The sequence below is a fragment of the Hippocampus zosterae genome, chromosome 4 (genome assembly GCF_025434085.1).
Source record: "Hippocampus zosterae strain Florida chromosome 4, ASM2543408v3, whole genome shotgun sequence".
NCBI classification, from domain to species: domain Eukaryota; kingdom Metazoa; phylum Chordata; class Actinopteri; order Syngnathiformes; family Syngnathidae; genus Hippocampus; species Hippocampus zosterae.
In genome coordinates, this window is record NC_067454.1 from 5,010,449 (window position 1) to 5,024,024 (window position 13,576).

General features: G+C 42.2%; 1 protein-coding gene across 4 annotated transcripts in view; it reads left to right on the forward strand.

Moving 5' to 3' along the window:
• The window catches only part of phkb (phosphorylase kinase, beta), a 62,841-nt gene extending 52,955 nt beyond the window's left edge, over positions 1–9,886 (forward strand). For all 4 annotated transcript variants that reach the window (XM_052062449.1, XM_052062448.1, XM_052062451.1 and 1 more), the window contains 6 exons: positions 6,477–6,682; positions 6,903–7,037; positions 7,258–7,387; positions 7,467–7,574; positions 7,645–7,785; positions 7,855–9,886. In XM_052062449.1, coding sequence (XP_051918409.1) covers positions 6,477–6,682; positions 6,903–7,037; positions 7,258–7,387; positions 7,467–7,574; positions 7,645–7,785; positions 7,855–7,992 — 858 coding nt within the window. In that variant the 3' untranslated portion in view covers positions 7,993–9,886. The remainder of the gene's footprint in view (positions 1–6,476; positions 6,683–6,902; positions 7,038–7,257; positions 7,388–7,466; positions 7,575–7,644; positions 7,786–7,854) is intronic.
• The last annotated feature ends 3,690 nt before the right edge of the window (positions 9,887–13,576 follow it).

Below are 13,576 nucleotides of genomic sequence, written 5' to 3' on the forward strand. Positions count from 1 at the left end.
GTGGTGCGCGAATTCTTCTACGTTGTACACACCGTCTGATGCGTTGAGCTACAGCTTTACTTCCACCAACAATCCAAAATCCATTACTCCGTAACTCATTGAGAGTTTGTCCTCTGCCTTGATGTTGTATTTTGTTGTGATGATGACTAATAATGAGGTTTCTGAGAGCACCGTCTTTAGGGAGTATTACTGGTTGTTTTAATTCAAGCGACACAGCTGCTTTTCTTAGTCTTCCTCCTACTCTCAATATGCCGTCTTGAAGGCACGGGTCAAGCTGATAAAGTTGATGGTTACAAGGCAGTTTTCCTGATTTCTCGCTAAGCATGCTCATCTCCTTTTGGAAGACATCCTTTTGTGTCAGTTTAACAAGGGCCAGTGTAGCTTGCCTTTTTTCTTCTACGTTTACAGGTTTTGTGGTTTTGATTCTCTTGGCTAGCCGTTGGATGCGAGCAATGACGTTAAATGCTGTTGCCCATTTTGAAATCCGTGACAGAAGCTCTTGAATGTCAAATTGCCTTACAGCTTCTGTCTTTAACACTTGTACAATCCTCACCTCCGGATCTCCCACCAGTAGCTCAGGTGTCACCTCGTTTATGGCTATATCTCTCTCCCATAAAAACCTTGGACCGGTGAGCCAATTTGAGTTGATGAGACCTGTCACGTTCAGGCCTCTGGAGGCATGGTCTGCAGGGTTGTCTACTTTCTCTGCATCACCATCTTTAATGATGCCCTCCATAAACTTCAGATAGTCACCTTTGAACTTGTGATCTCTGTCCAACTTCCTTTTCAGTTGTTTCAGTCGTGCCAAAGCCAGGACCTTATTGTTTGGGAGGTGAGGTCGTGCTTTGAAAGGAAGTGGCATTTCGAGGTGACCGTGTTCATTTAGTTGGAAGCCTCCTTTTAATATTTGCAGAAAGAGAATGTCATCTTGAGATATGCTTTTTTCACCTGCTTTTGTGTCTGCAAAATCAGACTCAAGGGCTTTAATGATGGCTGATGGTGTTACAGGTGGTAACTCTTTGACAGATACTCGAAGACAAAGTCCAGTCACATCGCCTGCATTTACGCATTGTGCTACTCCTCCCACAATACTCCAGCCAAGATCGGTTTTGACAGCGTAAGGCTCGTAGTCACCTCCAGTAATGACCTCTCTTGGAATCAAGGCTCGGGAGCAGTCATAGCCAATCAATAATCCAACGCCACAATCCATTGGTGGGGGTATCTCTTGAGTTATGTTAACAAGATGTTTCCATGAAGTGGCTGTTTTGCGGGTAGGAATATGTGTCCGGTCAAGAGGAATAAAGTCTCTTGTGTAGGCCGGAGGTAGGTCAATTGAAATATTTGAGGAAAATCCTCTTACTTTAAGTCCACAAACTCTTTCGCTTTTTATCACTGAGTCCTTTCCCATCATCGTGGAGAGTTTCAGTTTAACTGGGTCCATGTCTACCTTAAGCTTTGCGCACAACTCTTGATCAACAAACGTGTGGCTACTTTGTGTGTCCAACAGCGCATAAGCTAGGGTCTCTGTCTCAGGTGCATTAGGTGCTGAGATCCAGACGGGCACAATCATTGATGTACTCACAACATCACTTCCCTTGACACAACAAGATAGTGAGGATGTGATTTCTTCAGTGGTGTTCTGTGCTGAGGCTGTCTCCGTTGGAGAACGATCTTCATGTAATGCGGTTGGATGACTCTTTAGGCATACTCCACACATGGCTCTATTTCTACATGCCTTAGAATTGTGACCCTTTCTCAGGCATGCAAAACATAGCTTATTTTCATAGATGTATTTTCTCTTTTCCTCTGAAGACATTTTCATAAGCTTCTTACATTTATGTATATAGTGTTCTTCTCCACAGCATAAACATATGCCTGGATTTTCGGCATCTCGTAAATCGTTTTCATTGGGGTCTTGATCGGCTGTAGAGGTTTGCGGATCTTGGATCCTCACCTTTGTAGCAAATGTGTTTGCTTTTGATTGCCTACCTCCCTTTACTGTCATCTCAGTAGATTGTCTTAATGCGTATAGAGACGACACCGGATTACAAGCGATGCGTGCCTCTTTAGATATAAATGTTGCAAAGTTATGGAAACTTGGATAGTCTTTACCTTCATCTAGCTGCTCTGTGACATGACGGTTCCACCTGGATGTCACCCAATCTGGTAGTTTCACCAGCATTTTCTGGTTCTCCTCACAGTCGTTCAAAACTTGCAGACCCTTTATGTAAGGCATAGCGTTGCTACAAGTTTGTAGGAAATCGCTGAATTCTCTCAATTTGAAATATTCCCTCCCACCAATCTTTGGCCATCCGTTGAGTTTTTCTCTGAAAGCCCTCTGCACAATGAAGGAATTACCATATCTGGTGTTGAGTCGATCCCATGCTTGCTGATAGGCTTCTTCATCTCTTCTATAAAAACTGCCTTCAAGAGAAGATTTTGCCTCCCCTGCTATGTACTTTTGTAAATAAAACAACCTATCTGCAGGGTTTGAGCATCGCCTCTCTATCAGCGCTTTGAAGCTTGTACTCCACTCTATAAAGTTCAGAGGATCACCTGAGAATACTGTAGGCTCTGGGTTTGGAAGGCGACTGAGTGCTAATGATTCCTGTAATATCTGAACCAAGGTTGTCTCATTTTGTACAGTTTGCTGTTCGTGACGTGGGGCATGGTGAGAAGAAGGAAATGCAACATTCTCTTTGGTGTGTACGGGGCTGCTCGTACCATTCCTTTCCTTAATTTCCTCTTCTTCATATACACTTAACTGTGCCTTAATTACTTCCATGTCTCTCTGATTTTCAAGTTTTTTCAACTGCTGACGTTGAGCTTCAATAGCCTCTTCCATGTTAATCTCAGCTTCTTTCGCAGCCAGAAGAGCAGCCATTTCGGCCCGCTTAACTGAAATGCTTGGTGATTCGGACGGGTGCCCGGAAGGCTTGGCACTGGGTGCTGTAAATATGGAGGCGGTGGAACCATATATGGACCTGGCATATTCGTTATCTAGCAGCATGTGTAATTTTGCGTTTTCTGCCACAGCATCAAAATCTTCTTCATATTCTGTTAGACGGATTCTCATTACTTGCAGTAAGTCTGCTGTTGCCGCTGCACATGAATCAACTTTTCGCCGTAATTCTTGACTTGGTGTTGTCCGGCTTCGGACACTGTCGTATATTTCTTTCATCTCACCCTCTAGCTTCTCAACTTCATCCATCATGTCGTACATGTCTTGCTCAGGGCACCATTGTTTTAACTTTCTTCGGGTTTCTCTAACATGACTTTTCCATTTCTCATAAGTTACATTCAACTTGCCTTCCTTTTGAATGAACTCTTTCTCCTTTAGTTCCTGCATTTTAGGTGTCAAATGTCTTAAACGAGAGGATTTTCTTATTTTTGCCTCAGCCTCCCTTTCCACATTTTCATGCTCTTGCATCTCATCACACCGACTGTCACTATATTGAGACATTTTTGGAGCTTTCAAACTTCAGAACCTGAGTTTTACAGAGCAATAATAACAATGATGCGCTTGTCAAACATTCAACAGATATTTTCACACATTCAAGAACTCACATTCATTAGTTCTCATTTATGATAATCTTCGCCTATGTTCTATCCATCTACTTTGTGAGCTACTGGAAGCTGTATAGGCCTTTGCCAACTCTGGTTAATGTCCACCGAAACCTTTAGCTGCTACAGGATGAGAAGCACCGTCGCGCGTTGAAATCTTGCCTTACTGCCGGTTGAGGAGCGACGATGCATCCTGAGGCCTGTAGCTTGCTGCGGGTTGAGTGCGACGACGTTCGAAGTAGCTCGTGGATAGCTGCGTGGCACGCGGGTCGAGTGCGACGACGCTCGATGTAGCTCGTAGCTTGCTACGTGATGTGCGCCGAAGCCGATAGCTTAGCTTGCCGTGGGGGAAGCACCTGCGCGCCGAAGCCTCCAGAAGGATGGATGAGGACACGTTTTCACTGTATCTACCCCGGTCAAGGATGACGCCTCGTACTGATGTCCAAAACGTTTATTCATGGAACACCGTGAAAACTAAAACACATTTCGAACAACAATCAAAATTATAATATCTTGAACAGGACATTAAATAAATAACACAAAATGACATACCGTGTGCACCTTGGTAAACCGAAAGTAGATCAAATAACGATAAATCACGTAGATCACACGGTATCGTAGTTCTCTGACTCTCTCTCTCCGTCTCCCGTTGTCTTCTCGATCTTTCTCTCATTCCTCGCTATACACAGCACTTGACCCGGAAGTGATTTTTAACAAACATTCCGAATAACATATTCAGAGGATTTAAGGAAAAACAAATATGAAAGTTCACTAAAAATATGAAATACTTTAGCAAAACAACAAGCCTAAAATAAATTATTTTTTTTTTGCTGTCATGGCAACCAACAACTCAGTCTTTGGCGCCAGTTACACAAAATGTTAGTTGTATGATGTATAAGGCCCATGCTGATGCCTGCTCGAACGCCAATTGAAGTTTTACTAGACTGCATTTGTTATTCGATGTTCTCTATCGAGCTGGTCTAGAATGCTGCTGTCTGGTCGAATGAAATGAACAGATTATTGTTCTCCTCTGTTAAATTTCACTATTAGGTGTTCTCTATTGACAACATGTCTCAAAAGCCTCTTTAAAATGACAAATATGAACCGCAGATCCATGAAGTGGTGGCGTGTCAAATTATAGCCAATCAAAATGCATGAAAGCTTTTTGACAGACGAAAATCAATTCCCGGGTGACAAGCGATTTGCCCACCGCACGGCCTCGCGTAATAAGGATGAGTATAAACGGTACACGTATCGTTTTTACAACAGCACTTAACCATGTTCTTAGATACATGTTTACCCGTGGGTGAAATATTGAAGATGGTGGAAAAAATTATACCTGAGTGGCATATGTATATCGGTTCCATTATTAGAATGGAGCCCCGCCTTTCAATACATGCTTTTCTTTTTTTTTTGGGGGGGGGGGCTTTATTCTCCGCCACATCCTCTTTCTGTAGTGACCTACGTCTTATTTGACTGACCCTCTTGGATTTAAAAAAGTGATTGGTGAGTGGCCAACTGTCTTTTTTTTTTTTTTTTTTGCAATGGTCAGATCTTAGTCGCACTCGGAAGTGTGTCATAGCTAACTACAATAACTATGTTCTCTTAGCCTAGCTCTTTTCGGTACTCCGGCAGCAGCATTTTGGACCAGTTTCAGCGCCTTTTAGTCACTTGCTGGTAATAGAGACTCACACTGGGGAACTGTGTTCTCTTCATCTAGTCATGACTAGTTAGTACAGTAGTCTGGTCAGTTCTTAGGCAGCAGAACTTTTGCAGGAGGACATTTCGATTCTACAAAGGAACAAAATGAAGTTGTTGCCTGCTGGTATTCCCAGTTGTGGCAAATAATTGTTTTGTGATTTAGCGAGTCTGACGATAATAAAAGGCATCTCCTCTAACCTGACATTGGCTAATTATAAAATAAAGATCTTTTTAGGCTGAGCGGAACAGTGTCAATTTTTTTTAACCTACAATGTTATTATAAGAGCAACGGTTCATTGAAATGCAAAAAAAACCCCAAACATTGTAGCTAGGATTGAGAGACAGAAGGCATACAAAGATAAGAAGCAGGGAAAGGCTATGAAAAAAGACAGGAGGCAACAAATGTGCAAAAACTGACATAATGACATGTCGGACACCAAGTTGCGAAATTAACCAGTTCCTAAAGTTTTGCAAAAAACATAATTTCAAATTAGACATCTCCCATCCAAACCATTGGCCCATAGGCTATTATAAAAAGCAGGGACGTGGGCGCTAATTAAAGACCAAATTAGCAAAAAGATACCTCGAGTCACAATCATTTGTTGACAGCTTGGTGCGCTAGTTCAAAAATCCCATCTGCGCACCACCACCTGACTGCATTGATATCATCTCTTATCTAATTCTGGTCACTACTCAGGCAGGAGCATTTTGGATCGGCTGGGGAGTCTTTAGGGACTTGCGGTTAATCGGGAACATTTAAAAAGAGCAAATGCAGTGCAGTGAAGCCAGTCCTGAAAAATGATGATCTCCTAGTTTGCGAGTCTGTGCTATTTTTAGACCAGCTGAAGAGTCATTTGGGACTTGCTGTGAATGGAAAACATTGAAGAATAAATCATTCAATGCAGCCACTCTCAGTGCTGACTTAGATTTCTTCACCTTGTTCTAGTCAGTAAGCGGGCATCAGCAGTTTGGAGCGCTACCCGAAATCCTCATGATGAATTTCATCAAGAGTAACCGCGATTGCTCTAAAGGAACAGTTCTCGGTTGCTGTCGGTGAATTTGAACGCTGAGGATTGTGATTGTGACTCGTGATACTTGCACAATGGATTTGGAGAATGGAGATGGCTGCATGTTTGTGGCATAAACCAACCCCCCCCCACCCCCCCTGGATATCTGGAGAACATTCTAATTCGATGCGGGTCTTTTCCCAGGTGACCCTGGGCGTGTTTGGCCACGAGGAGGAGGTGATTTCCAACCCGCTGTCTCCCAGCGTCATCCAGGGTATCATCTACAGCAAATGCTGCCCACTAGGGGGCGAGCGCGAGGCAGTCCTGCAGCAAGAGCTGGTCATCCACATCGGCTGGATCATCTCCAACAGCCCGGAGCTCTTTAGCGGCATGCTCAAGATCCGAGTTGGGTCGGTTCTGTGATCTCTTCTCCTAGTTGGTGTCAGTGCTAAAGCGGAAACAATCTAGAACAGTTTTAGAAACATCCTGTCAATGGAAAACAATAGTCGTGGAGCTATTGAACCGTTAACAGTTCGTTTGAAGCAAAGCAAAATATGTTGGTTGCGTCATGGTTAGCTCAATGTTAGCTTAGTACTGTGCAATATCCTTCTCCGTGTGGGGTGTCCACAGGTGGATTGTCCAGGCAATGAAACAGGAATTGAAAATCCGGGCGGGAGACATGCCCCCCCAGGATATCTACCAGCTCTCTCCCAGCGATATCAAGCAGCTCTTACTGGACGTGCTGCAGCCTCAGCACACGGGCAGGTACTCAAAGGCGTCATCTGTGCTCTGTTCCTTATCTTGAAGCCTTATTTTGTAATCCTCTCCACTTTCAATTATTTTTAACTTGTCTACGTCCGTCTTCCACTATCAGCCAAAACACTTCTGGGGATTTCAATCATGTTTTTTTTAATCTTATCTCATTGAATGCATGTCAAATCAAGAAGACGATTTCCTCAGCTCGGCCCGGTCAAATCTCCCGCAGGTCGTGGCTCCACCGCCGCCAGATTGACGGCTCGCTCAACAGAACCCCTTTGGGCTTTTACGACCGGGTTTGGCAGATCCTGGAGAGGACCCCCGACGGGATTCTGGTCGGCGGGACACACCTCCCGCAGGTACATGCTGCGGGGACTCGATTGTGATGCTACCAAAGGTTGATCATTTCTTACTGTGTAATTCCGTTCATTTTTGTAGCAACCGACACTGTCTGACATGACCATGTACGAGATGAATTTCTCTCTGCTGGTGGAGGACACACTGAAAAGCATCGTCCTGCCCGAATACAGACAGACCATCGTGGAGGTAAACAACTACGTCTGGACAATTTGAGGTCAGTTCCCAATTTCCTAAATCTGTCCCTGTGTGAGCGCAGCTGCTGATGGTGGTGTCCATTGTGCTGGAGAGAAACCCGGAAGTGGACTTTGCTGACAAGGTGGACCTGGATAGTCTCGTGAAAGAAGCATTTGCCGACTTCCGGCGGGATCGCAGTCGCTCAGAAGGCACCGAGAAGCAGGTATGAAGCGTTCCGCTCTCTTTCGATTTGTTAAAAATTCACCGCTGTCCTCCACTGATGTCTCTCCAGGACGACATGCAAGCCTTCTACAACACGCCGCCTGTAGGTCGGAGAGGCACCTCCAGCTATCTGACGAAAGCCGTCCTGAGCCTTTTGTTGCAGGGGGACGTGAAGCCCTGCAAGGACGACCCGTGTTCTGTTAGCTAGAAGCCCGTTGTTTTTTTTCGTAGTGGCGGAACACCACACGGTGGATTGAAAACGAAATGGTAGGGCCTGGTAGCAAATGAACTAGTCATTTGGTTTGTTTGTTGTCTTTCAAGCCTAACTTTGCATAAAAAAGGAAGACTGAGAATCTTGCAATTAAGGGCAGCTATTGCATTTTTTTTAGTCCTGATAGTCAACTCTGGGCAGCCGCGTTGGGCTGGTTGGCGAGACAAGCTTTGAACGAATTGCTATTTAATTGGCGTTGCGAAGATAAAGCAGGCGAAGCTATGCCTAGTGTTAGCTCAATTTTCAAACAACATGCGTTTACAAAAAATGAATCCACTTTGCTGCCTGCCAGAAAATGTTTGGGTTTTTTTTCAGTTTTGAAGGGCGAATTATAATGGCCAAAATCATCCTAAAACGGCCTCTTTAAACTAAAATAGCTGACCTTCTAGTAGTTTCACAGTATGGGTCCTTTTTTTAATTTGTGGAACTACTTATGATACACATCTACAAACATGCATGGGGCTATAACTGAATTGAGAAAAAAATAAAGATTTGAAATTGACAATTAATTTTTCAAGAGATAACCCAAACACACTGAAACGAAAGTCAACAAGATTTTTTTTTTTGTGGGTCTAAACATGATAAAAAATCCTACCAAATTCATCCTTCTAAGCCAAAAATCTACAAACATGCATGGGGCTATAACTGAATTGAGAAAAAAATAAAGATTTGAAATTGACAATTAATTTTTCAAGAGATAACCCAAACACACTGAAACGAAAGTCAACAAGATTTTTTTTTTGTGGGTCTAAACATGATAAAAAATCCTACCAAATTCATCCTTCTAAGCCAAAAATCTACAAACATGCATGGGGCTATAACTGAATTGAGAAAAAAAATAAAGATTTGAAATTGACAATGAATTTTTCAAGAGATAACCCAAACACACTGAAACGAAAGTCAACAAGATTTTTTTTTTTGTGGGTCTAAACATGATAAAAAATCCTACCAAATTCATCCTTCTAAGCCAAAAATCTACAAACATGCATGGGGCTATAACTGAATTGAGAAAAAAATAAAGATTTGAAATTGACAATTAATTTTTCAAGAGATAACCCAAACACACTGAAACGAAAGTCAACAAGATTTTTTTTTTGTGGGTCTAAACATGATAAAAAATCCTACCAAATTCATCCTTCTAAGCCAAAAATCTACAAACATGCATGGGGCTATAACTGAATTGAGAAAAAAAATAAAGATTTGAAATTGACAATGAATTTTTCAAGAGATAACCCAAACACACTGAAACGAAAGTCAACAAGATTTTTTTTTTGTGGGTCTAAACATGATAAAAAATCCTACCAAATTCATCCTTCTAAGCCAAAAAGGCTTTCGTGGGACGGATTGTTAAATAGCAATTTATTAATTCCAGGGATTGAAAATGTATTCGAGGTCTATATTTTATTGTGAGACACCAAACCTTCATTGCTGTGCTGCACCCACATGCAGTGATGGCAACTAAAATATTTCACCATTTAGTGTGGGGTTCTCCCATTTTTGGCAGTAGCAACATCCAAACAACCACATCTCCTTTGTGATTTTTACAGAGCAATGCTTGCTATTAGCCAGTGTCAAACTAATCTCAGGCAAGCTAAAACGAAGCCTTGAAATCGTCATTACAATGTACTGCTTGAAATGCTGCCTATGATTGTCCGAAGCATGTTTTGCTGTTAATCCAGTGCAAAGTGGTGTTTAGAAATTACCCAATTTGGATGTGAATCGCGTCATTTTGCTTGCATACATGTTAAATATTTAATGTGTCATGTTTACATGCACTTTTTGTTTTGGTTGTGTAGTACAAGGAGGAGAAGTAAAGACTTATTTAAAAGTGTTACTGCATTTTGTTTAGTATTTTATCAACAGTTATATGTGTAATCAGTGCTGCAATTTTTCAACTTTTTTTGACATATTAGCTCAAATTCAGTCTAACTGGCTTTTGTGTGTGAATTGTTGGGGATTTGTGAAAAAACAGGGACCAAAATGACACTAAAATGTCTGCTTCTCACCAAAATGGCGGACTTCCGGTGTCCTACAATGGCTTTTGAGACTTTTCTGTGAGCTAATTCTTGACAGACAGGCCTAGCTTGCACTTAAGTCATAAAGAGAAGCTAGCCACAGTTAATAATAAAAAGTACAAAACTTCATCTAATACTAAGCAAATATCTTGTTTAGCATCTGCCACACGTTGGCAAGGAGATACACAATCTCTGAAAACATTTAATTTGTGTTAAAAGTAACAAACAAACAAAAAAAAACCCATCTTATGTAGTCAGACCAAGCTACAAAATAAGATGTCGCCCGCGCTTGACATCCTGGAGGGAATTTTTAATCAGCGCTTTAATTGACTTTTCTTCTTGTCGCTAATGGTCTGTGCACCTTGAAACAAAGATAATGTTATTTTTAGGAGTGAAGACGCCTCCCAGCAAACAGCGGGGATCCATAATATTGAATGCTATTAAGACATAAAATAACCATCACTGGGAGTACAATGGGTGCGGGTTTTTTGGTTTTTTTCCCAAATACGTGGCAGTTTAGCTCGTATCTTCCCTTCCTTTGAGTCGTATTGTTCAGGAGTCAGTGATTGTTGTCGTGGGCGTGAACGGCCGTCCTTTTCTCTGCGGACAATACCCCCACGGGTCAATTCCCACATCGATGCTTTGCGTTGCCTGACACGTTGGTGCTGTAAACTCCACATCCGGTCCAAGGTGACACCAATGGATCAACTTGCCATATTACGCAGGGCCATATTTGGGAACATCGTGAATCACGGCCGAATAGCACGTCCGGCAGGGACAATAAAATCTGATCACTTAGCGACGCAGCTGCGCTTACCGCTGTCGACCTTGTTTTCTTTTCTAACGTGATACTGACAAAGGAGGAACAATGTGTTGCAGTGGCAACGACACATCCATCTGCTATATAACATTGAATTGAATTCCGCAGGACACCGGCGTTCCTACCGCAAGTCCACATGCCCTATGATAAAAAGAAAAAAGAGCTATCTAGTGGCGCCTACTGGCAATCTCGGGAAGTGCAACAAGCCTGTACGTGAGTACTGTTTATTTGCGTGTGTGTGTGTGTGTGTGTGTCTGTGATGGGTTAGTAGTGTATCAGTTTCAAAGTAATAACAATTTTGTTGCTTTATTTACCTTTGTATAGACTATGCTATTTTATCTTATATTTGTGAGATGATAGACGTAGATGTACGTTTTGGTGATTGTAATTCTTGTGAGTACTACATTCAACCACTAGATAGCGGTAGATAGCAAGAATTGATGAGGTGCACACAATCTTTTCAGGGATTCTCCTAAATCTGTTGCAGATGGTGGAACGCCGTAAACATAAAACAATTTAGACATTAGAGTCTTTTTTTAACTTAATGTCAGGATCAAATGCCTTTTGTAACCTTTGTTGAAACGAAAGATGTTTTTGAGAACATTTTTTAAAAACACGTTGTCATCAATGAACCGAAAATGTCTTCCCGAGATATCAAAGACAATTCTTCAACAGGCCTAACACACGTTTTAGTGAAACATCAAATAAGACTGGGTGGATACATAAATGAACCAAATCAATTTAGATAAATACTAAAGACAATTTAGTGACCCTAACATGCATATAAATCGCATAAAAAATTAAACCTTCAAAACAGCTAACATTTTTGAAAACAAATACAACTTATTGTATTATTTTAATATCTTAAGCGGATTGAGCACTCTTGTTTTCATAAAAAGGAAAAAAAATAATTGCTGAAGCTTTAGTGGTATGGGTTTTCGTTAACGTGAAAATAATAGCTTTATTTATGCTGTTATATTTATTTTGGGGAACACAAAAGACAACTTAGCTTTCAACTAAGCTAAAGTTTGTATTTTCATCAACATTTGAGGACAATTTTGGCTTCAATTAACATAACATCCAACGTTTCCTAAACATCAAAGACAGTATAATTTATTGTCTTCATTTTCATCACTGATGTTCTTCCAGATTTTACCCGCTGAGAAATTCTGAATCACCAACTGCATTTCCCCCCCATAAACAAAATGATTCTTTCTCCGTAGGTCCACGCATGCTAAACATTTGCTCCAAAGTTGCGTTCCGCAGACCAGATGATGCGGTATCGCAGGGTGGACTCCATGATGAAAATTGCATGCTTTTGATGTTTTGGCGGGGCCAGTGCGGCAGGATGTGACCATGAGTAAAAAATAAAAATAAACGTCGACAATAATCTCTAGCCATCGTTTTACCCAAAGTCATTGTTATCGAAAGCCATCTTTACAGGATTCTCAGAAATGAACACGAGCGTCTTGTTTCAAGTTTTATTTAATGAGAACTGGTGCATAAATACACGAATGGAGGAAAAAGAATATGTCAGGTCGGACCGTAAACGGGGAGAAAATATCTACACGGCCAGAGAGACATGGAAAATCTGTGCAGCAGGTTAGGATGGAGATGGAAATGTGTTCTCATGGTGCAATTTGTGGAGCGGATAAATAGAACGAGAACTCCGAGGAGTTGATGAATAAGGAAAATGAGAGAAGGAAGAGGGGAAGAAGCAATTTTGGTGCACCAGGAAGTAGCAGTGATTAGTAAGAGACATGTCGGTACGAAAAAGGATCAAAAATGAAAAAAACTGTTGGTTTCCAAAACATACCACTGAAGGTATGAAAGCATCCTGTCCATACCAGGCTTGGACACGGTTGCAGGGTTCAGAGTAAAGGAGATATTTATTTGAGGATCAGCGGCTGAAAACTCAAAATAGGCAAGGCTGCGGAAAGAAGGAAAGGACAGATGGTCAGATGTGTGGCGAGAGGCTGCAGTGCACACCGAAGGACGAAACATACTGGCGCAAAGAGAGATAAGGACCATTGAAACAGTCTTTCAAAATAAAACAGGAAGTGACCAGACGAAGATTCCGTGTGGCAGAGAAGAACGCCGGAGTGTAGTTGAGGACATGGAAGATGTTAGCAGAACAGCGGTGAGGTGTGCTAAAGGTGTGACAGAGCAGTTTGAGTTGGAGGTGGGACCGCTTCAGGGATCAGGTTGAAGTCTTTTCTCATTTACAACGGTGATTGATAAACTGATAGATGATCTTGGACTGGAATGCCCGCAGACCAGAATGAAATTCTGATTAATAAGTTTTCCATCCATCCATCCATTTTCCGATCCGCTTATCCTCTCAAGGGTTGCCGGGGGTGCTGGAGCCTATCCCAGCTGTCTTCGGGCAGCAGGCGAGGGACAACCTGAACCGGTTGCCAGCCAATCACAGGGCACACAGAGACGAACAACCATCCATGCCCACACTCACACCAAGGGACAATTTGGAATGTTCAATCAGTCTACCATGGATGTTTTTCGAATGTGGGAGGAAACCGGAGTACCCGGAGAAAAGCCACGCAGGCCCCAGGAGAACATACAAACTTCACACAAGGAGGTCGGAGCTGTTATTGAATGTGAGGTCGACGCGCTAACTACCGGATCGCCAAGTATGGTTTTTGCACATGCCACGACCAAGATTCGAACC